Raw genomic sequence first — 27,905 nt, forward strand, 5'->3', positions numbered from 1 at the left:
CGAGTTCGTTTCCAACTCACGGCCACCAAGACCAGTGACGATCATTGGAACCATTCCTGGGCCTCCCCTAGGTTGACTCAGCCTCAAATGAGTATACATGGTGGGGTGTGCAGTAAACATCGCCACCGGACGTGGTGCTGCCCACCCCACCCGCCTCGTGCCGGCCTTCACGGGCGCCGCCGCTCGCTAACGGCACTTGCCCCTACAGCCCGCTAAGGCTACACAGGGGACCTTTGCTCTCGTGCGTGTGTGCCCACGCGTGCAGGCCGAGTGCGAGCGGGGCCTGCTGCTCATGGAAGAGTGCCACCGTGGAGCGCTGCGCGAGCTGCAAGAGGCCCAGCGGCAGACGGTGGCGGCGCTGGGCGAGGAGAAGGAGCGGCTGCTGGCGGAGGAGACCGCCGCCACTGCTGCCGGTAGCGACGACGGTGGCAGCGCGGTTGGCACGGGGGGATGTGGGTGGGGGTTGCACGTGGGGACGTTGGCACGGGGCTAAGGGATTGGCAGGAGGTGAGCCGTTCACACGGGCGTTTAAGGTTATCTAGCGGCGGGTCAGATGTTAACGGTGGCTAGGAGATGTTAACTACCTCGCCTGGCATGCAAGTGGTCGTGGGTGAGATCCCGACCCTGATGCCTGTACACCTTGACTATCGATGCGGTGGTGGAGGAGGAGGAGGAGGCGGCGTTGAGAGCTGTCGCTTCGCCTTGCCACCCCTCTTTGTTGCAGCGATTGAGGCGATGAAGACGGCCTACCGAGAGGAGCTGGAGAAACTCCGCAAGGGCCGAGGAGGTGTTTCCCGGAGCGTCACGGAGGAGCGTGCGCAGTACGAGTGAGTCCTCCCCTACTGGTATCCGTTACATCTCCAGCTGGGATCCAACCCCCGAGCTGATGTCCAAAAGCTTACATCCGGTATCCAAAAGCTGCAATTTTCATAGGTGCTCGCTAACAGCACTTGCCCCAACTGGGTCTCATGTGACACAGTTGTTGGTAGTGATAGGGGTTGCAGTAGTGATCGTGATAGCGGTAAGGGTAGTGATAGGGGTTGTAGTAGTGATCGTGACAGCGGTAAGGGTAGTGATAGGGGTTGGAGTAGTGTTCGGGCTTGTCGTAGTGATAGTGGTAAGGGCAGTGATAGGGGTGTGATAGGGGTTTGGGTAGTGATAGTAGTTGGAGTAGTGATAGGGGTTGGAGTAGTGTTCGGGGTTGTCGTAGTGATAGTGGTAAGGGCAGTGATAGGGATAGTGATAGGGGTGATGGTAGTAATCGGGGTAGGTCCGGCCGTAGCTGGGCTACATCTTTGCGTCTGCGTGCAGGCAGGACCTGGCCTCGCTGCAGCGGGAGATCGAGGCCTTGTCTGAGCAGTACTCCCACAAGAGCCTGCAGGCCGCGCACCTCCTGCAGGCTCTGGAGGCTGAGAGGGCCGCGCTGCAGCAGAGCCGGCGCGACAACCGCCAGCTCAACGCGCGCAACCAGGTGACGCGGGTGACGGGGGACGGGAGGTGCAGCGGGGAGGACACGAGGGGGGGAAGGGTGCCCCGATTCCCACGGAGCGGTAGCAGCAGGAGCGGCGGTTCGCCATGCCGCGTCACTACGATCCATGCAGGAGGCATCTCCGCGGCCTCTGTGCCTGCGGCTGGGCGAATGTCCTCGGAATTTTCGCTGCGGGGACATTTTCATTGACGAGACGATTTGTCCGTAGATCTGCGCTGTATTTGTTTGACCTGTTGTTACGGTTGGACAATCGTCAAAAATGTGTTACGCGCATCTGTTAACAGTCCCCCAGATTTTGCACGCAATTTGGATGGAAAACATTTAAAGTAGCTGCTGCCCCAAAGTGTTTGTAACCACCACACTCGTCTCATCTCTTGGCATCTCCATCCCGCCATCTCTGTTCTCATTTAAACCGACGGTTAAAATCGGTAAATTTTGTGTCAATGTAATTTTACAACATAATTGCTATTCATATTATCATTCTTTTTTAAAATGTACCTGTAATAGTTGAATGATTTGATGTTGACTTTTGGCTGAGTCGCCCTTGAAAAAAGAGCTTCTTAGCTCTACGGCTTTACTTGGTGGAAAATAATCTCCTGATTCTGATCAAATTCTCATTCTGGGCGCTCGAATCAGTGCAGCGGGGACTTGGGAAGCACGACTTCTGTGCAGCATGGATGCTGACACCACTATTAGTGATTATTATTATTCAGAATCAGAATATTTCACTGGAGGAGGAATCCAATGAGCTGCATTTGTCCAGTTGGGGCACGGGGTCAGAACGTTACAACAAACAATAGAAAAACACGATAGGAGTGCTAAGTATAGGAAAGGTAAACAAATCACTGAAAACATTTACAAATAGAACTACTAAACTATTTATTAGATCTTACCAGGTAAAGCCAACTGAGCTATTAGCTTCTTTTTCAGAGGCGGCCTCTCCACACGTGATGATAGCTCAACGAATTCCCTACCCGACAAACCCAACAACAAAAACGACCTTGAGCTGAAGCACTTCAAGAGAGACCTCGCAATTAATGTAACGAACACGGCGTGAGCAGACAGCGGCGTGCATCAGAGACTGTTCAATGTGAACGTACGTCGTCGTTATTTGACCGAAAGAGGAGGCCGCGGCGCGAGTCGTCCTGGCGCTAAAACACGAGAGTGTTCCGTTGGCAGAAGCTCGGCACTCAGGTGGCGCAAGTGGCACGGGGGGCACAGGAGGAGCGGGCGCTGAGCGAGGCGGCGGAGGGACGCGGCGCCACGCGCAGTAACTTCGAGCTGCAGGTGAGGCCCTCCGTCCTCCTCCCGCACCGGCATCTCCGATTAGCAAGCCTGGCTACGTACGGCGCGAAAGAAGTTCAACGTATGTACAGTGATGGAAAAAAAGTATTTGATCCCCTGCTGATTTTGTTACGTTTGCCCACTGACAAAGAAATGATCAGTCTATAATTTTAATGGTAGGTTTATTTGAACAGTGAGAGACAGAATAACAACAACAAAAATCCAGAAAAACGCATGTCAAAAATGTTATACATTTATTTGCATTTTAATGAGGGAAATAATTATTTGACCCCTCTGCAAAACATGACTTAGTACTTGGTGGCAAAACCCTTGTTGGCAATCACAGAGGTCAGACGTTTCTTGTAGTTGGCCACCAGGTTTGCACACATCTCAGGAGGGATTTTGTCCCACTCCTCTTTGCAGATCTTCTCCAAGTCATTAAGGTTTCGAGGTTGAGGTTTGGCAACTCGAACCTTCAGCTCCCTCCACAGATTTTCTATGGGTTTAAGGTTTGGAGACTAGCTAGGCCACTCCAGGACCTTAATGTGCTTCTTCTTGAGCCACTCCTTTGTTGCCTTGGCCATGTGTTTTGGGTCATTGTCATGCTGGAATACCCATCCACGACCCATTTTCAATGCCCTGGCTGAGGGAAGGAGATTCTCACCCAAGATTTGACGGTACATGGCCCCGTCCATCGTCCCTTTGATGCGGTGAAGTTGTCCTGTCCCCTTAGCAGAAAAACACCGCCAAAGCATAATGTTTCCACCTCCATGTTTGACGGTGGGGATGGTGTTCTTGGGGTCATAGGCAGCATTCCTCCTCCTCCAAACACGGCAAGTTGAGTTGATGCCAAAGAGCTCCATTTTGGTCTCATCTGACCACAACACTTTCACCCAGTTGTCCTCTGAATCATTCAGATGTTCATTGGCAAACTTCAGACGGGCATGTATATATGTGCTTTCTTGAGCAGGGGGACCTTGCGGGCGCTGCAGGATTTCAGTCCTTCACGGCGTAGTGTGTTACCAATTGTTTTCTTGGTGACTATGGTCCCAGCGTCATCGTCCAAATGTAAAAAATGCACCGGCGAATGACTAAGTTAGGGTTACACTAGAATAAAAATATTATATTGAGCTATGTAGCTCTTTTACAGAAGCGACCTGGCCATAAATGATAGCTCAATAAAAGCGGCTTATCATCATGTGGAAATCTATAGCAGCCAAACACTCTAAACGCGCGTTGATTCTAAGTGTGGAGGGAAAATCCGCAGGACTCGAAGGAAAAATCCACGCGACCACGGGGAGAATGTGCCAAATATACATATAGGCGTCGTCAGGGTCGGGATCAAACCCACAACCTCCTTCATACCAGGCGATGGAGATCACGCCTCGCCAACACGGCGCCCCTACACGTAGCAACGTCGCCCCCTTCTGGCACATTGCCTACACGACAGCCAATGGCGCAATATCATAGGCACTACACTTTTAATGCTTGCCAGAATTACAACTTTAAAAAAAGAGAGCGTGAGTAGTCCATTAACTGTGCCATTATATTGGATGCCAGCGTTTGCTGGATTTAGGGCCGTCCATAGGGGGTAGGGGTGCGGGGCCCCCCAGGGCAAATCCCACCGTGTGGGTACCCCCCAAACGAAAATGAGTAAATCTGTCGCCGTGACGTCAAAGCACGGGGGCCCCCCAAAGCCCAGAGGCAGCCGCCCCGATTCGCCGCACCCCAGGGAGCGGTTCTCGCGATGTGACATCGGAATACACCGTTAGCTGTCGCCCTAACTCCTTCGGAACGCATTTAACCCGTCACACTCGAGCGCCACGGTCGCAACGTCCCCGGTTAAGCGACGTCGCTGCCGTTGCCGCACGCAGGTCGCTCTGCGCGTGAAGGAGTCCGAGATCGAGTTCCTCAAGCAGGAGCTGCGCTCGCTCAGAGAGGAGCTCCACACGGCTCAGAGGGTACGCGACGCTCGCGATCGTGCCGCGTCACCCGCTTCAGCCCTCGGTGTTTTACTTCGCGCGCGCAGGGGCCAATATGCGTGCGGCGAGGACTCGCTCAGATGCGCGCTCCTTTCATCGCAACGCGCGCCGTTGTGACGCAGTTCGTGAGCGGTCGACGACGGACTACTCTCTTGAGCTGCGGCAGCTCAGCGGCACGGTGAGATAGTACGGGGAACGCGAGAGTCAAGGCGGCAGTGCCGGTGCAGCCTCGGCTATTTCTCCTGCCGTCTCACTCCGCGGTGTGTGTAGGAGCACGCCGTGTCTCGCCAAACTTTGTCGTCGTTCCATCACTCGCGGGGGAAATTCGCTTAACGGAGCACTTTCGAGGACCGTACCTGCCTGTACGTATGTTGAACTTCTTTCGCACCGTCCGTAGCCAACCGTGCTAATCCGAGGTGCGGGACAGGACAACAAACTAATACAAAAAGCAGTTCTTAAGAAATTAGTTTTCAATCGAGAGGATTTAATAGTGCATAGCTCAAGTGGCTTCATAATATCGGAAGGAAGAGCGTTCCAGACGGCTGGAGAAGCGCATCTGAAATCGCCGCGCGACGCGGTGACCGTCTTTGTTTCGATGGCAGAGCCAAAAGCCACAAAATCCACTGCGCCTACTACCAGCGTGTTAGAACGCAGACTGCGGCAGATCGATGAGCACGGTCGGCTCCGCACGCTGCCAAAGAAGTTCAGCGTACAGGGAGGAGAAGTTGCTTTGCGTAACCCCTGGTGACGGGCGTCCGGTAGTAGCGACCGTCGCGGCCGCCTAACGGGCCGGGCCGCATGCCCCCGCAGGACAAGAAGCTCGCCGCCCACCGCTACAAGGACATGTACCGTGAGATGAGCCTGGCGCGCGCGCACGCCCAGCGCGACTCGCGCCTGCTGCAGGAGAAGCTGCGTCGACTCACGCAGCAGCAGCTGGCGGCGCCGGGCGTCGACCGCCGCGGACACGCACAGCCGCCACACGGTGAGGGCCGACGCGACGCTGGCGCCTTGGGGGGTCAGTGAGCTGGCGCCTTGTGGGTCAGTGAGCTGGCGCCTTGTGGGGCAGTGAACTGGCGCCTTGCGGGGTCAGTTTACTGGCGCCTTGTGGGTCAGTTTACTGGCGCCTTGCGGGGTCAGTGAACTGGCACCTTGTCGATCAGTTTACTGGCGCCTTGTGGGTCAGTTTACTGGCGCCTTGCGGGGTCAGTGAACTGGCACCTTGTGGGTCAGTTTACTGGCGCCTTGGGGGTCAGTTTACTGGCGCCTTGTGGGTCAGTTTACTGGCGCCTTGCGGGGTCAGTGAACTGGCACCTTGTGGGTCAGTTTACTGGCGCCTTGTGGGTCAGTGAACTGGCACCTTGTGGGTCAGTTTACTGGCGCCTTGTGGCTCAGTTTACTGGCGCCTTGTGGGTCAGTTTACTGGCGCCTTGCGGGGTCAGTTTACTGGTGCCTTGTGAGTCAGTTTACTGGCGCCTTGTGGGTCAGTTTACTGGCGCCTTGTGGGTCAGTTTACTGGCGCCTTGCAGGGTCAGTTTACTGGCGCCTTGTGGGGTCAGTGAACTGGCGCCTTGCGGGGTCAGTTTACTGGCGCCTTGTGGGTCAGTTTACTGGCGCCTTGTGGGTCAGTTTACTGGCGCCTTGTGGGTCAGTTTACTGGCGCCTTGCGGGGTCAGTTTACTAGCGCCTTGTGGGGTCAGTTTACTGGCGCCTTGGGGGTCAGTTTACTGGCGCCTTGTGGGGACGCTGCCGCGCGGACCTAAAAAACTCTGTCTCTTGTCGACCGTCGTTCCAGATGTCCTGAAGTCACGGAGTAACCCGGAGGGTTTGCGCGCTGGACTTGCATCCGTTAGTCAGCGTCTCAAGGTACTTGCATTCGTTCTGTGTGTGCGTGCGTTTGTCTGTGTGCTTGTGCATGAAAATATTTTTTTTTACCAGGTAAGGCCCACTGAGCTATGTAGTTTTTTTTTTCTCAGAAGTAACCTGGCTATCACAGATGATAGCACAATGAAGTGGCTTATCACGTGAAAATTCATAGCAGCCAAATACTCTGAACACAGAAAAATTCACGTGACCACAGGGTGAAGGTCGGGATGAAACCCACTACCTCCTATTTACCAGGCGAGGTAGTTAGTATTTTGCCACTGTGGCGCTCGTGGGGAACGGTAGTGTAGCGGTTAGCGCGATTCACTACGAGCCTGCCGACCTCGGTTCGATTTCCGCTCACAGCCAACATTAGTGAGGAGTTTCCGAACCGGTCCTGGGTCGACTGAGCCTTAATTAAGTACTTGGTCCGATGTGTCAACATCAGCGTTGGGGAGATAGAAGGCGGCCAAGCATATCGCTGGCCACCCACCTCCTTCATGTGCCGTGCCGGCTTTAGGAGGTCCTGCTCGTTCACGGTGCTTGCTCCGACAGTCTGTTAAGGCTACGCGGGGATCTTTGTCCTTGTTTGTCTTTTGTGTGCGCGCGTGCCTCTGGGTAATGTGCAGGCTGAGTCGGAGGGCTTCCCGCTGGGCGATAAAACCCAGAAGACGCCCGTGTGACTGCACCGCCAACGTGTGACAAGACCCGATCGATTTGCGCACTCAACTTTTCATTTGCACGTCATCATTAACAAATATTTGTATTTATTTGACCTTTAAATTGGCCCGGCAACACATGCCGCACAGTATCGCCGTCTCACAAATTTGAAGGCACCCTCAGCGGCAGCTGTCCCTGTGCAGCCAGTCGGTGCCTGCGATCGCTGCTGCTCTCCGTGAGTGTCATTTGCGATCTGATTTTTCGCAACGACGAGCAGCGAAAGTGCCAAAACTTACTGCCCCTTCGGCCGAACGGCTCAAACTAAAAACTAAACAGATTTTGTATTTGGCCAGGTAAGGCCCCCTAAGCTATATAGCTGTTTTTCAGAAGTGACCTCGCCGCAGAAGGATAGCTCAATGAAGTGGCTTTTCGTGTGGAAATTTATAGCAGCAGCCGGATGCTCTAAACGCGTGTTGATTCTAAATGTGGAGGGGAAAACCGGAGGAGCCGGAGAAAAATCCGTGAGACCACGGGGGGAGAGAGATACGCAAACACCAAATATACAGCAGCAGGCATCGTCAGCACCAGGATCGAACTCACGACCTCCTGCATACCAGGCAAGGGAGTTATCATCTAACCACCGCAGTTAAACTTCCTCCGCGCACGAGCGAGCGCAATTTCGGCGCTCCAGGCCACCGTAGGCATCTCCGGAGCCCCTCAGAGGTCGAGCCAGAGCCTAGGACGTCTCTCTCTCTCTCTCGTCCTCACCGACTACGCAGGGGCCACCTCCACTCCGCCTCCTCCTCCGTCGCGTCCCCGACAGACTCCTCCGGCTTCGCGAGCGTATTGAACGTCGCGCTTTTTGAACAAGCGGTAATTTTGTTGTTGTTGTTGCCGCTGTTCATTCGCACCCCTGATATTTACTCAAACGGAACGTGGGAGCTGGCGATGCGAGCGAAGCGGCGAACGTCGGATCTGCACTTTAAGCGACGCGCCGGGATGACTGCGAACGTGTCCCAGGAACGCGCCTGCTGCCGCACGTTGGCTCTGCTCTTTAAAGTCCAGCGTGGCCCGTGGCATGTCCGCATTGGCTGCGCACGTGTCACGCGACACCATGGATGCCCTTGTCCTTCCCCCCCCCCGCACCTCCCTTTAGCGTGGTTGGCTACGTACGGTGTGGCGAATTGCCCGATGATGCTGGATGTAATTACCAGCGAAACGTCGTACTCAAACTGTAAATGTTGTGGATTCACTCTTCAACACACCGGTGGGCTAAAGTAGTGAACTATTTGTCTTTTGTCAACGTGACATTTTTTTGCTGATTGGCCGTGTCGGGTGGTGGAGGGTTACGACACATTTATAAATAACGCGATCTAACCCAAAAACCTTTATTATGAATAATATTGGTCGCGAAAACCTGCGTGTTAAACTGGTATGAAAGAAGTTCAACGCACGTACGTACAAACGAGATGCTCCGTCTAGACGGATTTTTAAGTGGAATATTTTAATTCGTTAAACGAATGGCAACGTGACACTGGGCGCTCACTTGTTAATTCTGGGAATTGTGTGGCTCGAGTCCAGCGGGGAGGGAGAGATTGTTCCAGACTGAACGTTGCAATGACGCACGATGGAACGAGGCCGCGTGTTTGTATCCAGGTAGCTTGAAACTCCCGAGGACTGAAGTTTCCGAGATAGTTATTCAGGTCAAACTAATTTATATTTTAGCAAAGACAAAGAAGTGGGGGGGGGCATGTCTTATTTATCCAATGCTGTAATACCTTCCCGTCCTGAAAGGCTGGTGAATAAAGCATGGTATCGGCAGTGCAATATATAAATATGATGAAGATGAGTCAAGACGAGAGGAGGCATGTTTATTCGTGTGTTTTACATTTCATTGAACATATTTACAGAGAATACACAATAAATATAATCGTACAATGTTGTAAGCGGCTGGAAATCGGTCTTATTTGCAGGGATACATAGATGTCGTTGAACTTCTTTCGCACCGTACGTAGCCAACCGTGCTAATTGGAGGTGCGGAGGCAGGACAACAAACTAAACACAAAAGCTGTTCTGAATAAAACACATTCCTGCGGAGAGAGCTGGTAGGAACGTTGGGTTGCTCGGTCAATGGCCAGGGTCAACGGCGGCACGTGGTGCAGTGTTGAGTCTATGGGCAGTGTTGAGTCTATGGGCAGTGCTGAGTCTATGGTGCAGTGTTGAGTCTATGGGTAGTGTTTAGTCTATGGGTAGTGTTGAGTCTATGGGTAGTGTTGAATCTATGGGTTGCAGTGCTGAGTCTATGGGTAGTGCTGAGTCTATTGTGCAGTGCTGAGTCTATGGTGCAGTGCTGAGTCTATTGTGCAGTGCTGAGTCTATGGTGCAGTGCTGAGTCTATGGGTAGTGTTGAGTCTATGGGTAGCAGTGCTGAGTCTATGGTGCAGTGCTGAGTCTATGGTGCAGTGCTGAGTCTATGGTGCAGTGCTGAGTCTATGGGCAGTATTGAGTCTATGGTGCAGTGCTGAGTCTATGGTGCAGTGTTGAGTCTATGGTGCAGTGCTGAGTCTATGGTGCAGTGCTGAGTCTATGGGTAGTGTTGAGTCTATGGGTAGCAGTGCTGAGTCTATGGTGCAGTGCTGAGTCTATGGTGCAGTGCTGAGTCTATGGTGCAGTGCTGAGTCTATGGTGCAGTGTTGAGTCTATGGTGCAGTACTGAGTCTATGGGCAGTGCTGAATCTATGGTGCAGTGCTGAGTCTATGGGCAGTGCTGAATCTATGGTGCAGTGTTGAGTCTATGGTGCAGTGCTGAGTCTATGGTGCAGTGCTGAGTCTATGGGCAGTGCTGAGTCTATGGTGCAGTGTTGAGTCTATGGTGCAGTGCTGAGTCTATGGGTAGTGTTGAGTCTATGGGCAGTGCTGAGTCTGGAAGTTGATTCCAGTGGAGGGCTGCAAGGAGGGAGAAGGACCGAACACGGGGACTGGGCACAAGGAGGAGGAGGGACAGAGAGAAGATTGGGCACGAAGAGGACGAGAGGAGGAGACACGGAGGGAGATGAGAGAGGCGAGATCAGGTGGGGGGTGGCCATGAAGGGATGTGAGGACTGGCGTCTGGGATGTGAAAGGCCGCTTTGTCCTAAACGGGTAGCCAGGGGAGTTGGAGGGATCGGAGTGCTGCGTGTCGGGTGGCAGCAGGAGTTGATTTCAGAATCCAGATTGGTAGTGCCGAGAGGAGGGCGCCACCGGTGCTGCTGCTGTGCTAGAACTTTGTTGGGGGGCACCGCTGGCTGGCAACCACAACCCCCCCCCCCCCCCCAGAATGGACGGATCGAGTACTACGCCTGGGCACCACTCAGCTCGCGAGTCGCGGGCATGCACTAACATCCGAGTGCAGTCATTAGCCCACACAGCAACCTCGTTACCACCTGGCCGGGGCGGTGGTGGTGCGGTGGTTAACGCTCAGCAGCTAGAAGGGCCTGGGTTGGATTCCCGACTGCGGGAGCCCGTGGTGCGTTCTGCTGCTGCTGCTCTGCGCGGGGTTCCTCCCATATATGTTGATGTCACGTGTCGCGTTGCTATGGGGGGGGGGTGTTGCTCGAAACGTCGCCAGTTCTATACTTTTCACACCCACGCCGCTATTGACGACCGCGTTAATAAAGGGTTGCGGCGACGTCACGTGGGTGCTGCCCCGCTCGAGCCGGCACCCACGTGGGCGGCGCGGGCTCCCGGCATGCCCCGCGGCTCGGGGTCAGATCCTCCCACAATGCAGCGCGGTGCCCGGCATCGCCGCCGCCGCCTCCTCGGAGAGAATCGCGAATAGAGACGGAGAACAGAGAGACAGAGAGGGACAGAGGGAACAAGAGACGCGTTCTCTCCATCTCTCACGCGGGAGGGAGAGGGGTCGCGCTCATCCCCACAGGGCTCGCTCGCTCTCGCTTCCGCTGCGTGATGCTGCTCCTCCATCGTGTCGCGTGTGTCGGAGAGCTCTGGGCTGTGTAGCTCCCACCCCTCTCTCTCGCTTCCTCTCTCTCTTGTCTCTCTCTCTTGTCTCTGTGTGTGTGTGCTCGCGTCTCCTCCTCGCGAACGTAGCGGCGAGCTGCGCTGCGATCAGGAACCCGGCAGAGACTACCCGAGTTCGATTCCCGGCTCACGGACACTGACAGCGGTGACTGCGATTTGTCTGAACCGGTCCTGGGGCCTCCTCCCCTAGGTCGACTCGGCCTCAAATGAGAATCTGGTTGCGGTGTGTAAAAGAATAAAACAAATCCCATCGCCGCTGGGGAGACAAAGGCGGTCGTGCGTGGTGCTCGCCACATCACCGCCGTCCGCGTGCCGCTGTTCCTCCCGTTCGTAGGTGCTGCGCCTCGCAAACGGCGCTCGCCCCCAACGTTCTGTTGGAGGCTATCAGGGGGACCTTTGTCTTTGGCCCCGGCTCTCCATCCCCTTCCCGGCTCTCTCCATCCCCTTCCCGGCTCTCTCCATCCCCTTCCCGGCTCTCTCCACCGCTAGACAGCTCCTCGCTCCCTCCCCCGAGCCCCGCGTCTCACCCACCCGAACCCCCCGACATCTTCTGCGTCTCCTTCGCTCCGTCTCTGTCACGTCGCCTGCTACGGACGCTCTGCCGCTCATGCGACGAGGGGTTCGTCACGGGGCGCGGACAGAGTCGCAGTCGGACAGAGTCGCAGTCGGACAGAGTCGCAGTCGGACAGAGTCGCAGTCGGACAGAGTCGCAGTCGGACAGAGTCGCAGTCGGACAGAGTCGCAGTCGGACAGAGTCGCAGTCGGACAGAGTCGCAGTCGGACAGAGTCGCAGTCGGACAGAGTTGGAGCTATAGTCACATTCAGACGTACACTCACACAGTCGGACACATGTACAGCAGACACAGAAGCTACGTTCATACCGGGCTACAGGCAGACGCAGCGCCTACAGCCGGACAGCTATAGTCGTACAGTCAGACGCAGCTAGTCAAGTCGGCGACAAAGACAAAGGTCCCCCGTGTAGCCTTAACGGATACGTTGGGGCAAGTGCTACTCGAGTCACTCTCACACCCACGCGCTGTATATGCCGCTGCCGGTGCTGAGACCGAGGCGGAGCTGGGCCGAAGAGGAGGTGGAGAGGAAGAGGAGGTGGTGACGAGGAGGCGGAAAGAGGTGTTGAAGAGGAAGAGGTGGTGGAGGAGGTGGAGAGGAAGAGGTGACGAGGAGGAGGAGGGGTGGTGATGAGCGGCCAGAGTGGATGCGCGCACGTGTGCGTCCTCAAGGCGGAGCAGGCACAATGGAGGCAGCAGCTGCGAGTGATCTACCAGTGGTTCGTGTGGAGCGCCACGGGGGAGGCGCGGCGCAGGAAGGTGAGGAGGTGGAGGAGGTGGTGGTGAAGGAGGAGGTGGTGGTGAAGGAGGTGGTGGAGGTGTAGGAGGAGGAGGTGGTGGTGGAGGTGGTGGTGGTTGTGGTGGAGGAGGAGGTGGTGGTGTAGCAGGTGATGTTGGAGCAGGTGGTGGAGTTGTAGGAGGAGGTGGTGGTGGAGGAGGTGTAGGAGGAGGTGGTGGTGGAGGAGGAGGTGGTGGTGGAGGAGGTGGTGGTGGTGGAGGTGGTGGTGGAGGAGGTGGTGGTGGAGGAGGTGGTGGTGGTGGAGAAGGTGGTGGAGGAGGAGGTGGTGGTGGAGGAGGTGGTGGTGGTGGAGAAGGTGGTGGAGGAGGAGGTGGTGGTGGAGGAGGTGGTGGCGGAGGAGGTGGTGGTGGAGGAGGTGGTGGAGGAGGTGGTGGTGGAGGAGGTGGTGGTGGAGGAGGTGGTGGAGGAGGTGGTGGTGGAGGAGGTGGTGGAGAAGGTGGTGGAGGAGGTGGTGGTGGAGGAGGTGGTGGAGGAGGAGGTGGTGGAGGAGGTGGTGGTGGAGGAGGTGGTGGTGGAGGAGGTGGTGGTGGAGGAGGTGGTGGAGGAGATGGTAGAGGTGGTGGTGGTGGAGGTGGTGGTGGTGGAGGAGGTGGTGGTGGTGGCGGAGGTGGTGGTGGAGGAGGTGGTGGTGGAGGATGTGGTGGAGGAGGAGGAGGAGGTGGTGGTGGAGGAGGAGTAGGAGGTGGTGGTGATCTTGATTTGAAGCTTTCGTGACTGCAGGAATCCATACTGTTTTGTTCTTTCGGTAAAGTCACGTAGTAGGTATAAAATAAAATAAACGACGTTTCGGGCGCAACGCAAGAGTCCGTTATCAGGTGGGAAAGCGTGGCCTGCTGCTGCTGAGGCAGACTGTTTTAAAAGGTTTGAAATGGGTGTAGCCCAAGGGTCAGAAAGAAGTGGGCGGGGCTAGTGATGTTAATGTGAAAAATTAGCATGATAATGTGAGAGATTAGCGTGATGTTAATGTAAGAACGAAGAGTGGTTCAATCCAAAGGCATGTGAGCATGAGAGTGCAATGCAAAGGACATGTGAGCATTAGAAGATCTAAGAGCGAGGCATAGAGAGAGAGACAGATAGTCGGAAATAACAGCTGACATGGGCAGGTAGGATGGACACATCACAGTCAGTTAAGACTTTACCTGCTTAATAATGTCCTTCCAATGATTGCTCAGTTTGTACCCATCTTCTCGGTTGAAGTTGTCTGTGTTTATATATCTGGATGGCTTCATGAACAAATCTCTGAAGGTAGCCGGTAGGTTTTCAGAGTACCTCCGTCTTGGAAAAATCAATTTCGTGTGAGCCCACAGCGTTAAAACAATGATCAGCAACGGCAGAGGTATTGGTCCTACCGTCTTTGAGATCTGCCTTGTGTTCACGGACGCGGTCCGAGACTTGTCGTTTCGTTTCCCCAATGTTACAGCTGCCGCAAACACAACTCAGTTTGTAGACACCAGGGTATTCCATCTCAGAAATCACATCCTTTACAGATGGTAAGGCAGTGCCTTACTAAAGTTGGTAAATCTGAATTCAATCCTTGTGTCTGAATGTAGATGTGTTTGTCCCCCTGGGAGTGTCTGAATGTAGATGTGTTTGTCCGTCTGTCAGTGTCTGAATGTGGATGTGTTTGTCCGTCTGTGAGTGTCTGAATGTAGATGTGTTTGTCTCTCTGAGTGTCTGAATGTAGATGTGTTTGTCCCCTGTGAGTGTCTGAATGTAGATGTGTTTGTCCCCCTGTGAGTGTCTGAATGTAGATGCGTTTGTCCCCCTGTGAGTGTCTGAATGTAGATGTGTTTGTCCCCCTGTGGGTGTCTGAATGTAGATGTGTTTGTCCCCTGTGAGTGTCTGAATGTAGATGTGTGTGTACCCCTGTGAGTGTCTGAATGTAGATGTGTTTGTCCCCCTGTGAGTGTCTGAATGTAGATGTGTTTGTCCCCCTGTGGGTGTCTGAATGTAGATGTGTTTGTCCCCCTGTGAGTGTCTGAATGTAGATGTGTTTGTCCCCTGTGAGTGTCTGAATGTAGATGTGTTTGTCCCCTGTGAGTGTCTGAATGTAGATGTGTTTGTCTGTCTGTGAGTGTCTGAATGTAGATGTGTTTGTCCCCCTGTGAGTGTCTGAATGTAGATGTGTTTGTCCCCTGTGAGTGTCTGAATGTAGATGTGTTTGTCCCCTGTGAGTGTCTGAATGTAGATGTGTTTGTCCCCCTGTGGGTGTCTGAATGTAGATGTGTTTGTCTGTCTGTGAGTGTCTGAATGTAGATGTGTTTGGCCCCCTGTGAGTGTCTGAATGTAGATGTGTTTGTCTGTCTGTGAGTGTGTGAATGTAGATGTGTTTGTCTGTGAGTGTGTGAATGTAGATGTGTCTGTCTGTGAGTGTGTGAATGTAGATGTGTTTGTCCCCTGTGAGTGTCTGAATGTAGATGTGTTTGTCCCCTGTGAGTGTCTGAATGTAGATGTGTTTGTCTCTCTGAGTGTCTGAATGTAGATGTGTTTGTCCCCCTGTGAGTGTCTGAATGTAGATGTGTTTGTCTCTGTGAGTGTCTGAATGTAGATGTGTTTGTCCCCCTGTGAGTGTCTGAATGTAGATGTGTTTGTCCCCTGTGAGTGTCTGAATGTAGATGTGTTTGTCTCTCTGAGTGTCTGAATGTAGATGTGTGTGTACCCCTGTGAGTGTCTGAATGTAGATGTGTGTGTCTGTATGTGAGTGTCTGAATGTAGATGTGTTTGTCTGTGAGTGTCTGAATGTAGATGTGTTTGTCTGTCTGTGAGTGTCTGAATGTAGATGTGTTTGTCTGTCTGTGAGTGTCTGAATGTAGATGTGTTTGTCTGTCTGTGAGTGTCTGAATGTAGATGTGTTTGTCCCCTGTGGGTGTCTGAATGTAGATGTGTTTGTCCCCTGTGGGTGTCTGAATGTAGATGTGTTTGTCCCCTGTGGGTGTCTGAATGTAGATGTCTTTGTCCCCTGTGAGTGTCTGAATGTAGATGTGTTTGTCCCCTGTGAGTGTCTGAATGTAGATGTGTTTGTCCCCTGTGGGTATCTGAATGTAGATGCGTTTGTTCCCTGTGAGTGTCTGAATGTAGATGTGTTTGTCCGTCTCTGAGAGTCTGAATGTAGATGTGTTTGTCTGTCTGTGAGTGTCTGAATGTAGATCTGACTGTCTGAATGTAGATGTGTTTGTCCCCTGTGAGTGTCTGAATGTAGATGTGTTTTTCCCCTGTGAGTGTCTGAATGTAGATGTGCTTTTCCCCCCTGTGAGTGTCTGAATGTAGATGTGTCTGTCTGAGTGTCTGAATGTAGATGCGTTTTTCCCCCTGTGAGTGTCTGAATGTTGATGTGTTTGTCCCCTGTGAGTGTCTGAATGTAGATGTGTTTGTCCCCCTGTGAGTGTCTGAATGTAGATGTGTTTGTCTCTCTGTGAGTGTCTGAATGTAGATGTGTTTGTCCCCTGTGGCTGTCTGAATGTAGATGTGTTTGTCCCCTGTGGGTGTCTGAATGTAGATGTGTTTGTGCCCTGTGGGTGTCTGAATGTAGATTTGTTTGTCCCCTGTGAGTGTCTGAATGTAGATGTGTTTGTCCCCTGTGGGTGTCTGAATGTAGATGCGTTTGTGCCCTGTGAGTGTCTGAATGTAGATGTGTTTGTCCATCTCTGAGTGTCTGAATGTAGATGTGTGTGTCTGTCTGTGAGTGTCTGAATGTAGATGTGTCTGTCTGAGTGTCTGAATGTAGATGTGTTTGTCCCCTGTGAGTGTCTGAATGTAGATGTGTTTTGCCCCTATGAGTGTGTGAATGTAGATGTGCTTTTCCCCCTGTGAGTGTCTGAATGTAGATGTGTCTGTCTGAGTGTCTGAATGTAGATGTTTTTTTCCCCCTGTGAGTGTCTGAATGTTGATGTGTTTATCTGTCTGAGTGTCTGAATGTAGATGTGTGTGTACCCCTGTGGGTGTCTGAATGTAGATGCGTGTGTGCCCTGTGAGTGTCTGAATGTAGATGTGTTTGTCTGTCTGTGAGTGTCTGAATGTAGATGTGTTTGTCTCTCTGAGTGTCTGAATGTAGATGTGTGTGTACCCCTGTGGGTGTCTGAATGTAGATGCGTTTGTGCCCTGTGAGTGTCTGAATGTAGATGTGTTTGTCTGTCTGTGAGTGTCTGAATGTAGATGTGTTTGTCCTCTGTGAGTGTCTGAATGTAGATGTGTTTGTCTGTCTGTGAGTGTGTGAATGTAGATGTGTTTGTCTGTCTGTGAGTGTGTGAATGTAGATGTGTTTGTCTGTCTGTGAGTGTCTGAATGTAGATGTGTTTGTCCCCTGTGAGTGTCTGAATGTAGATGTGTTTGTCCCCTGTGAGTGTCTGAATGTAGATGTGTTTTTCCCCCTGTGGGTATCTGAATGTAGATGTGTTTGTCCCCTGTGGGTGTCTGAATGTAGATGTGTTTGTCCCCTGTGGCTGTCTGAATGTAGATGTGTTTGTCCCCTGTGGGTGTCTGAATGTAGATGTGTTTGTCCCCTGTGGGTGTCTGAATGTAAATGCGTTTGTGCCCTGTGAGTGTCTGAATGTAGATGTGTTTGTCCGTCTCTGAGTGTCTGAATATAGATGTGTGTGTCTGTCTGTGAGTGTCTGAATGTAGATGTGTCTGTCTGAGTGTCTGAATGTAGATGTTTTTTTCCCCCTGTGAGTGTCTGAATGTTGATATGTTTATCTGTCTGAGTGTCTGAATGTAGATGTGTCTGTCTGAGTGTCTGAATGTAGATGTGTTTTTCCCCCTGTGAGTGTCTGAATGTTGATGTGTTTGTCCCCTGTGAGTGTCTGAATGTAGATGTGTTTGTCCCCTGTGAGTGTCTGAATGTAGATGTGTTTGTCCCCCTGTGAGTGTCTGAAGGTAGATGTGTTTGTCCCCCTGTGAGTGTCTGAATGTAGATGTGTTTGTCCTCTGTGAGTGTCTGAATGTAGATGTGTTTGTCTCTCAGTGAGTGTCTGAATGTAGATGTCTGTCTGAGTGTCTTAATGTAGATGTGTTTGTCCCCCTGTGGGTGTCTGAATGTAGATGTGTTTGTCCCCTGTGAGTGTCTGAATGTAGATGTGTTTGTCCCCCTGTGAGTGTCTGAATGTAGATGTGTTTGTCCCCTGTGAGTGTCTGAATGTAGATGTGTTTGTCTCTCTGTGAGTGTCTGAATGTAGGTGTCTGTCTGAATGTAGATGTGTTTGTCCCCCTGTGGGTGTCTGAATGTAGATGTGTTTGTCCCCTGTGAGTGTCTGAATGTAGATGTGTGTTGTCCCCCTGTGAGTGTCTGAATGTAGATGTGTTTGTCCCCCTGTGAGTGTCTGAATGTAGACGTGTTTGTCCCCTGTGAGTGTCTGAATGTAGATGTGTTTGTCTGTCTGTGAGTGTCTGAATGTAGATGTGTTTGGCCCCCTGTGAGTGTCTGAATGTAGATGTGTTTGGCCCCCTGTGAGTGTCTGAATGTAGATGTGTTTGTCCCCCTGTGGGTGTCTGAATGTAGATGTGTTTGTCTGTCTGTGAGTGTCTGAATGTAGATGTGTTTATCCCCTGTGAGTGTCTGAATGTAGATGTGTTTATCCCCTGTGAGTGTCTGAATGTAGACGTGTGTGTACCCCTGTGAGTGTCTGAATGTTGATGTGTTTGTCCCCCTGTGAGTGTCTGAATGTAGATGTGTTTGTCCCCTGTGAGTGTCTGAATGTAGATGTGTTTGTCTCTCTGAGTGTCTGAATGTAGATGTGTGTGTACCCCTGTGGGTGTCTGAATGTAGATGCGTTTGTGCCCTGTGAGTGTCTGAATGTAGATGTGTTTGTCTGTCTGTGAGTGTCTGAATGCAGATGTGTTTGTCCTCTGTGAGTGTCTGAATGTAGATGTGTTTGTCTGTCTGTGAGTGTGTGAATGTAGATGTGTTTGTCTGTCTGTGAGTGTGTGAATGTAGATGTGTTTGTCTGTCTGTGAGTGTCTGAATGTAGATGTGTTTGTCCCCTGTGAGTGTCTGAATGTAGATGTGTTTGTCCCCTGTGAGTGTCTGAATGTAGATGTGTTTTTCCCCCTGTGGGTATCTGAATGTAGATGTGTTTGTCCCCTGTGGGTGTCTGAATGTAGATGTGTTTGTCCCCTGTGGCTGTCTGAATGTAGATGTGTTTGTCCCCTGTGGGTGTTTGAATGTAGATGTGTTTGTCCCCTGTGGGTGTCTGAATGTAAATGCGTTTGTGCCCTGTGAGTGTCTGAATGTAGATGTGTTTGTCCGTCTCTGAGTGTCTGAATATAGATGTGTGTGTCTGTCTGTGAGTGTCTGAATGTAGATGTGTCTGTCTGAGTGTCTGAATGTAGATGTTTTTTCCCCCTGTGAGTGTCTGAATGTTGATATGTTTATCTGTCTGAGTGTCTGAATGTAGATGTGTCTGTCTGAGTGTCTGAATGTAGATGTGTTTTTCCCCCTGTGAGTGTCTGAATGTTGATGTGTTTGTCCCCTGTGAGTGTCTGAATGTAGATGTGTTTGTCCCCTGTGGGTGTCTGAATGTAAATGCGTTTGTGCCCTGTGAGTGTCTGAATGTAGATGTGTTTGTCCGTCTCTGAGTGTCTGAATATAGATGTGTGTGTCTGTCTGTGAGTGTCTGAATGTAGATGTGTCTGTCTGAGTGTCTGAATGTAGATGTTTTTTTCCCCCTGTGAGTGTCTGAATGTTGATATGTTTATCTGTCTGAGTGTCTGAATGTAGATGTGTCTGTCTGAGTGTCTGAATGTAGATGTGTTTTTCCCCCTGTGAGTGTCTGAATGTTGATGTGTTTGTCCCCTGTGAGTGTCTGATTGTAGATGTGTTTGTCCCCTGTGAGTGTCTGAATGTAGATGTGTTTGTCCCCCTGTGAGTGTCTGAAGGTAGATGTGTTTGTCCCCCTGTGAGTGTCTGAATGTAGATGTGTTTGTCCTCTGTGAGTGTCTGAATGTAGATGTGTTTGTCTCTCTGTGAGTGTCTGAATGTAGATGTCTGTCTGAGTGTCTTAATGTAGATGTGTTTGTCCCCCTGTGGGTGTCTGAATGTAGATGTGTTTGTCCCCTGTGAGTGTCTGAATGTAGATGTGTTTGTCCCCCTGTGAGTGTCTGAATGTAGATGTGTTTGTCCCCTGTGAGTGTCTGAATGTAGGTGTCTGTCTGAGTGTCTGAATGTAGATGTGTTTGTCCCCCTGTGGGTGTCTGAATGTAGATGTGTTTGTCCCCTGTGAATGTCTGAATGTAGATGTGTGTGTACCCCTGTGAGTGTCTGAATGTAGATGTGTTTGTCCCCCTGTGAGTGTCTGAATGTAGATGTGTTTGTCCCCTGTGAGTGTCTGAATGTAGATGTGTTTGTCTCTCTGTGAGTGTCTGAATGTAGATGTCTGTCTGAGTGTCTTAATGTAGATGTGTTTGTCCCCCTGTGGGTGTCTGAATGTAGATGTGTTTGTCCCCTGTGAGTGTCTGAATGTAGATGTGTTTGTCCCCCTGTGAGTGTCTGAATGTAGATGTGTTTGTCCCCTGTGAGTGTCTGAAGGTAGATGTGTTTGTCTCTCTGTGAGTGTCTGAATGTAGGTGTCTGTCTGAATGTAGATGTGTTTGTCCCCCTGTGGGTGTCTGAATGTAGATGTGTTTGTCCCCTGTGAGTGTCTGAATGTAGATGTGTGTTGTCCCCCTGTGAGTGTCTGAATGTAGATGTGTTTGTCCCCCTGTGAGTGTCTGAATGTAGATGTGTTTGTCCCCTGTGAGTGTCTGAATGTAGATGTGTTTGTCTGTCTGTGAGTGTCTGAATGTAGATGTGTTTGGCCCCCTGTGAGTGTCTGAATGTAGATGTGTTTGGCCCCCTGTGAGTGTCTGAATGTAGATGTGTTTGTCCCCCTGTGAGTGTCTGAATGTAGATGTGTTTGTCTGTCTGTGAGTGTCTGAATGTAGATGTGTTTATCCCCTGTGAGTGTCTGAATGTAGATGTGTTTATCCCCTGTGAGTGTCTGAATGTAGACGTGTGTGTACCCCTGTGAGTGTCTGAATGTTGATGTGTTTGTCCCCCTGTGAGTGTCTGAATGTAGATGTGTTTGTCTGTCTGTGAGTGTCTGAATGTAGATGTGTTTGTCCCCTGTGATTGTCTGAATGTAGATGTGTTTGTCCCCTGTGAGTGTCTGAATGTAGATGTGTTTGTCTGTGAGTGTCTGAATGTAGATGTGTTTGTCCCCCTGTGGGTGTATGAATGTAGATGTTTGTCCCCTGTGAGTGTCTGAATGTAGATGTGTTTTTCCCCCTGTGAGTGTCTGAATGTAGATGTGTTTGTCTGTCTGTGAGTGTCCGAATGTAGATGTGTTTATCCCCTGTGAGTGTCTGAATGTAGATGTGTTTGTCCCCATGTGGGTGTCTGAATGTAGATGTGTTTGTCTGTCTGTGAGTGTCTGAATGTAGATGTGTTTGTCCCCTGTGAGTGTCTGAATGTAGATGTGTTTGTCTGTCTGTGAGTGTCTGAATGTAGATGTGTTTGTCCCCTGTGAGTCTCTGAATGTAGATGTGTTTGTCCCCTGTGAGTGTCTGAATGTAGATGTGTTTGTCCCCTGTGAGTGTCTCAATGTAGATGTGTTTGTCCCCCTTTGAGTGTCTAAATGTAGATGTGTTTGTCCCCCTGTGAGTGTCTGAATGTAGATGTGTTTGTCCCCCTGTGAGTGTCTGAATGTAGATGTGTTTGTCCCCTGTGAGTGTCTGAATGTAGATGTGTTTGTCTGTGAGTGTGTGAATGTAGATGTGTTTGTCTGTCTGTGAGTGTCTGAATGTAGATGTGTTTGTCCCCTGTGAGTGTCTGAATGTAGATGTGTTTGTCCCCTGTGAGTGTCTGAATGTAGATGTGTTTGTCTCTCTGAGTGTCTGAATGTAGATGTGTTTGTCCCCCTGTGAGTGTCTGAATGTAGATGTGTTTGTCTCTCTGTGAGTGTCTGAATGTAGATGTGTTTGTCCCCCTGTGAGTGTCTGAATGTAGATGTGTTTGTCTCTCTGTGAGTGTCTGAATGTAGATGTGTTTGTCCCCCTGTGGGTGTCTGAATGTAGATGTGTTTGTCCCCTGTGATTGTCTGAATGTAGATGTGTTTGTCCCCTGTGAGTGTCTGAATGTAGATGTGTTTGTCCCCTGTGAGTGTCTGAATGTAGATGTGTTTGTCCCCTATGAGTGTCTGAATGTAGATGTGTTTGTCTGTCTGTGAGTGTGTGAATGTAGATGTGTTTGTCTGTCTGTGAGTGTGTGAATGTAGATGTGTTTGTCCCCTGTGAGTGTCTGAATGTAGATGTGTGTGTACCCCTATGAGTGTCTGAATGTAGATGTGTTTGTCTGTCTGCGAGTGTCTGAATGTAAATATGTTTGTCCCCTGTGGGTGTCTGAATGTAGATGTGTTTGTCCCCTGTGGGTGTCTGAATGTAGATGTGTTTGTCTGTCTGTGAGTGTCTGAATGTAGATGTGTTTGTCTGTCTGCGAGTGTCTGAATGTAAATGTGTTTGTCCCCTGTGGGTGTCTGAATGTAGATGTGTTTGTCCCCTGTGGGTGTCTGAATGTAGATGTGTTTGTCTGTCTGTGAGTGTCTGAATGTAGATGTGTTTGTCTGTGAGTGTCTGAATGTATATGTGTTTGTCTGTCTCCGAGTGTCTGAATGTAGATGTGTTTGTCCCCTTTGGGTGGCTGAATGTAGATGTGTCTGTCCCCCTGTGAGTGTCCGAATGTAGATGTGTTTGTCTGTCTGTGAGTGTCTGAATGTAGATGTGTTTGTCTGAGTGTCTGAATGTAGATGTGTTTGTCTCTCTGTCAGTGTCTGAATGTAGATGTGTTTGTCTGAGTGTCTGAATGTAGATGTGTTTGTCTGTCTGTGAGTATCTGAATGTAGATGTGTTTGTGTGTCTGTGAGTGTCTGAATGTAGATGTGTTTGTCTGTCTGTGAGTGTCTGAATGTAGATGTTTTTGTCCCCTGTGAGTGTCTGAATGTAGATGTGTTTGTCTGTCTGTGAGTGTCTGAATGTAGATGTGTTTGTCTGTCTGTCAGTGTCTGAATGTAGATGTGTTTGTCTCTCTGTGAGTATCTGAATGTAGATGTGTTTGTCTGTCTGTGAGTGTCTGAATGTGGATGTGTTTGTCTGTCTGTGAGTGTCTGAATGTAGATGTGTTTGTCCCCTGTGAGTGTCTGAATGTAGACGTGTTTGTCCCCCTGTGAGTGTCTGAATGTAGATGTGTTTGTCTGCCTGTGAGTGTCTGAATGTAGATGTGTTTGTCTGTGAGTGTCTGAATGTAGATGTGTTTGTCTGTGAGTGTCTGAATGTAGATGTGTTTGTCTGCCTGTGAGTGTCTGAATGTAGATGTGTTTGTCTGTGAGTGTCTGAATGTAGATGTGTTTGTCCCCCTGTGGGTGTCTGAATGTAGATGTGTTTGTCCCCTGTGAGTGTCTGAATGTAGATGTGTTTGTCTCTCTGAGTGTCTGAATGTAGATGTGTTTGTCTGTCTGTCGGTGTCTGAATGTAGACGTGTTTGTCTCTCTGTGAGTGTCTGAATGTAGATGTGTTTGTCTATCTGTGGGTGTCTGAATGTAGATGTGTTTGTCTCTCTGTGAGTGTCTGAATGTACATGTGTTTGTCTCTGTGAGTGTCTGAATGTAGATGTGTTTGTCTGTTGGTATCTGAATGTAGATGTGTTGGTCTCTCTGTGAGTGTCTGAATGTAGATGTGTTTGTCTGTCTGTGAGTGTCTGAATGTAGATGTGTTTGTCTCTCTGTGAGTATCTGAATGTAGATGTGTTTGTCCCCTGTGAGTATCTGAATGTAGATGTGTTTGTTTCTCTGTGAGTGTCTGAATGTAGATGTGTTTGTCTGTCTGAGTGTCTGAATGTAGATGTGTTTGTCTGTCTGTGGGTGTCTGAATGTAGATGTGTTTGTCTCTCTGTGAGTGTCTGAATGTAGATGTGTTTCTCCCCGGTGAGTGTCTGAATGTAGATGTGTTTGTCCCCTGTGAGTGTCTGAATGTAGATGTGTTTGTCTGCCTGTGAGTGTCTGAATGTAGATGTGTTTGTCTGTGAGTGTCTGAATGTAGATGTGTTTGTCCCCCTGTGAGTGTCTGAATGTAGATGTGTTTGTCTGTCTGTGAGTGTCTGAATGTAGATGTGTTTGTCTGCCTGTGAGTGTCTGAATGTAGATGTGTTTGTCTGTGAGTGTCTGAATGTAGATGTGTTTGTCCCCCTGTGGGTGTCTGAATGTAGATGTGTTTGTCCCCTGTGAGTGTCTGAATGTAGATGTGTTTGTCTCTCTGAGTGTCTGAATGTAGATGTGTTTGTCTGTCGGTGTCTGAATGTAGACGTGTTTGTCTCTCTGTGAGTGTCTGAATGTAGATGTGTTTGTCTATCTGTGGGTGTCTGAATGTAGATGTGTTTGTCTCTCTGTGAGTGTCTGAATGTACATGTGTTTGTCTCTGTGAGTGTCTGAATGTAGATGTGTTTGTCTGTTGGTGTCGGAATGTAGATGTGTTGGTCTCTCTGTGAGTGTCTGAATGTAGATGTGTTTGTCTGTCTGTGAGTGTCTGAATGTAGATGTGTTTGTCTCTCTGTGAGTATCTGAATGTAGATGTGTTTGTCGCCTGTGAGTATCTGAATGTAGATGTGTTTGTTTCTCTGTGAGTGTCTGAATGTAGATGTGTTTGTCTGTCTGTGAGTGTCTGAATGTAGATGTGTTTGTCTGTCTGTGGGTGTCTGAATGTAGATGTGTTTGTCTCTCTGTGAGTGTCTGAATGTAGATGTGTTTCTCCCCTGTGAGTGTCTGAATGTAGATGTGTTTGTCCCCTGTGAGTGTCTGAATGTAGATGTGTTTGTCTGTCTGTGAGTGTCTGAATGTAGATGTGTTTGTCCATTGTGAGTGTTTGAACGTAGATGTGTTTGTCCCCTGTGAGTGTCTGAATGTAGATGTGTTTGTCTGTCTGTGAGTGTCTGAATGTAGATGTGTTTGTCCCCTGTGAGTGTATGAATGTAGATGTGTTTGTCCCCTGTGAGTGTTTGAATGTAGATGTGTTTGTCTGTCTGTGAGTGTCTGAATGTAGATGTGTTTGTCTGTCTCGATGCTGAAAAGTCGCCTGAAAATGACTCAACTGGGATCACGTACACACAGCAGCAGCATCACCCCCTGCTGTAAACAACCTGGCAGGAGCCTCCTGAAATAAACATTGGGACTCATTGAGGCATTCCTGGATAAACTCATGTATGTTGTGCCAGCTACCAGCATGTTATATACGAGTTGACGATCTGTATTGTTGTGTGGTGTGTGTGCGTGGTGTGTGTGCGTGGTGTGTTTGCGTGGTGTGTGTGCGTGGTGTGTGTGCGTGGCGTGTGTGCGTGGTGTGTGTGCGTGGCGTGTGTGCGTGGCGTGTGTGCGTGGCGTGTGTGCGTGGCGTGTGTGCGTTGTGTGTGCGGTGTGTGTGCGTGGTGTGTGTGTGTGTGCGTGGTGTGTGCGTGGTGTGTGTGCGTGGTGTGTGTGCGTGCGTGGTGTGTGTGCGTGTGGTATGTGTGCATGGTGTTTGTGTGCATGGTGTGTGTGTGGTGTGTGCGTGGTGTGTGTGTGGTGTGTGCGTGGTGTGTGTGCATGTGGTGTGTGCGTGTGGTGTGTGCGTGGTGTGTGCGTGGTGTGTGTGTGCGTGGTGTGTGCATGGTGTGCATGTGGTGTGTGCGTGTGGTGTGTGCGTGGTGTGTGCGTGGTGTGTGTGCGTGGTGTGTGCGTGGTGTGTGCGCGGTGTGTGCGTGGTGTGTGCGTGTTGTGTGTGTGTGCGTGTTGTGTGTGTGCGTGGTGCGTGTGGTGCGTGTGCGTGGTGTGTGTGGTGTGTGTGCGTGGTGTGTGTGTGTGCGTGGTGTGTGTGTGCGTGGTGTGTGCGTGGTGTGTGTGCGTGGTGTGTGTGCGTGCGTGGTGTGCGTGCGTGTGGTATGTGTGCATGGTGTTTGTGTGCATGGTGTGTGTGTGGTGTGTGCGTGGTGTGTGTGTGGTGTGTGCGTGGTGTGTGTGCATGTGGTGTGTGCGTGGTGTGTGTGCGTGGTGTGTGTGCGTGCGTGGTGTGTGTGCGTGTGGTATGTGTGCATGGTGTTTGTGTGCATGGTGTGTGTGTGGTGTGTGCGTGGTGTGTGCGTGGTGTGTGCGTGGTGTGTGTGCATGTGGTGTGTGCGTGTGGTGTGTGCGTGGTGTGTGCGTGGTGTGTGTGTGCGTGGTGTGTGCATGGTGTGCATGTGGTGTGTGCGTGTGGTGTGTGCGTGGTGTGTGCGTGGTGTGTGTGCGTGGTGTGTGCGTGGTGTGTGCGCGGTGTGTGCGTGGTGTGTGCGTGTTGTGTGTGTGTGTGTGCGTGTTGTGTGTGTGCGTGGTGCGTGTGGTGCGTGTGCGTGGTGTGTGTGGTGTGTGTGCGTGTGGTGTGTGCGTGGTGTGTGCGTGTGGTGCGTGCGCGTGGTGTGTGTGCGTGTGGTGTGTGCGTGGTGTGTGCGCGGTGTGTGTGTGTTGTGTGTGTGTTGTGTGTGCGTGGTGTGTGCGTGGTGTGTGCGTGTGGTGTGTGCGTGGTGTGTGCGTGGTGTGTGTGCGTGTGGTGTGTGCGTGGTGTGTGCGTGGTGTGTGTGTGCGGCCAGGCCCTGTCCTGCGTGTGCCAGCTGTGCGGTGCCCACTTCAGCCGCCTGCACTCGTGTCTCTACTGCGTCTTCTTCGGCTGCTTCGCTCGGCGCCACATTCACGAGCACGCCAAGGCCAAGCGCCACCCGCTCGGTACGCTCGCTCCAATCCCGCTCACCCACTCACCCTGCTCACCAGCTCATTGGCTCACCCATTCACCCTGCTCACCAGCTCATTGGCTCACCCCGCTCACCCTGCTCACCAGCTCATTGGCTCACCCCACTCACCCTGCTCACCAGCTCATTGGCTCACCCACTCACCCTGCTCACCAGCTCATTGGCTCACCCATTCACCCTGCTCACCAGCTCATTGGCTCACCCCGCTCACCCTGCTCACCAGCTCATTGGCTCACCCCGCTCACCCTGCTCACCAGCTCATTGGCTCACCCACTCACCCTGCTCACCAGCTCATTGGCTCACCCCGCTCACCCACTCACCCTGCTCACCAGCTCATTGGCTCACCCCGCTCACCCACTCACCCTGCTCACCCTGCTCACCAGCTCATTGGCTCACCCCGCTCACCCTGCTCACCAGCTCATTGGCTCACCCCGCTCACCCACTCACCTCACTCAACACCGGAAGGTCCTAGATGCCACCATGCTCCACCACCACGCTCCACCACGTTCCACCACCACGCTCCACCACGTTCCACCACCACGTTCCACCACCACGTTCCACCACCACCACGCACCACCACCACACTCTTCCACCACTACGGTCCACCACTACGGTCCACCACCATGATCCACCACCACGCTCCACCACCACGCTCCACCACCACCATGCTCTTACAGCACCACGCTCGACCACCACCACCCACTCTGTGGGTGTCCGCAGGGCACACAGGGGCAGGGAGTGGCATGCATGCCAGGGCAGGTGCAGTGTGGGCACCACACTCTATAAACTATTTTTTATCTTACCAGGTAAGGCCCAATGAGCTATATGGCTCTTTTTCAGGAGCGACCTGGCTATCACAAATGATAGCCCAACGAAGTGACTTGTTATCACGTGGACATTTATAGCACCAGCAAAATGCTCTAAACGCGTGATGTGTATTATAAATGTGGAGGGAAAACCCGAGGAGCCGGAGAAAAATCCACGCAACCACGGGGAGAGAGACGCAGGCATCAGGGTCGAACCCACGACCTCCCGCATACCAGGCGAGGGAGATAATATCTCGCCAAGCTCGAGACTGAATGTGGATGCGCTGTTTAGCATGCGAAGCCCACACTCCACTGTCGTGCATAAATATGAACAGAACACGCAGTGCAGGGCATGACAGAGACGAACAGTACTGCACAACGTAGCCGCATGGCTCGCAACACGTTACTCGCAACGTGTTACCAGCAAAAACTTTCTAGCAACACGTTACATAGGGTAAACAAAAGCTCCAAGCCTCCTCGCCCCTCCTGAAGAGTGCAATTCAAAATCATTGAAGCCCAATCCGTTCCCACTCTTCTATTGACATGTGTTGACATGTGTTGACATGTGTTGACATGTGTTGACATGTGTTCCTGCAAGGAATATTTAATAGCCGTTCTCCCCACTTCACGATGACGGTCCGGTTTTAGACTCTTCACATTCACGACGT

General features: G+C 51.2%; 2 protein-coding genes across 4 annotated transcripts in view; both read left to right on the forward strand.

Moving 5' to 3' along the window:
- MPRIP (myosin phosphatase Rho interacting protein) overlaps positions 1–9,221 on the forward strand; it is a 56,075-nt gene extending 46,854 nt beyond the window's left edge. For 2 of the 3 annotated variants that reach the window (XM_076069838.1, XM_076069836.1), the window contains exons 19-26: positions 266–413; positions 725–827; positions 1,312–1,471; positions 2,669–2,776; positions 4,648–4,734; positions 5,566–5,737; positions 6,548–6,618; positions 7,245–9,221. In XM_076069838.1, the coding sequence (XP_075925953.1) occupies positions 266–413; positions 725–827; positions 1,312–1,471; positions 2,669–2,776; positions 4,648–4,734; positions 5,566–5,737; positions 6,548–6,618; positions 7,245–7,298 (903 nt within the window). In that variant the 3' untranslated portion in view covers positions 7,299–9,221. The remainder of the gene's footprint in view (positions 1–265; positions 414–724; positions 828–1,311; positions 1,472–2,668; positions 2,777–4,647; positions 4,735–5,565; positions 5,738–6,547; positions 6,619–7,244) is intronic. The other variant, XM_076069837.1, reaches the window with a different exon arrangement.
- Positions 9,222–10,067: 846 nt separating this feature from the next.
- Positions 10,068–27,905, forward strand: part of LOC116946107 (ubiquitin carboxyl-terminal hydrolase 22-like) — a 37,750-nt gene continuing 19,912 nt past the window's right edge. Inside the window, exons 1-2 of the mRNA XM_032960968.2 lie at positions 10,068–12,620; positions 26,276–26,408. Coding sequence (XP_032816859.1) covers positions 12,492–12,620; positions 26,276–26,408 — 262 coding nt within the window. The 5' untranslated portion in view covers positions 10,068–12,491. The remainder of the gene's footprint in view (positions 12,621–26,275; positions 26,409–27,905) is intronic.

The sequence above is a fragment of the Petromyzon marinus genome, chromosome 26 (assembly GCF_048934315.1).
Source record: "Petromyzon marinus isolate PM22_M1 ecotype Great Lakes invasive population chromosome 26, UKy_Petmar_22M1.pri1.0, whole genome shotgun sequence".
Lineage (NCBI taxonomy): Eukaryota > Metazoa > Chordata > Hyperoartia > Petromyzontiformes > Petromyzontidae > Petromyzon > Petromyzon marinus.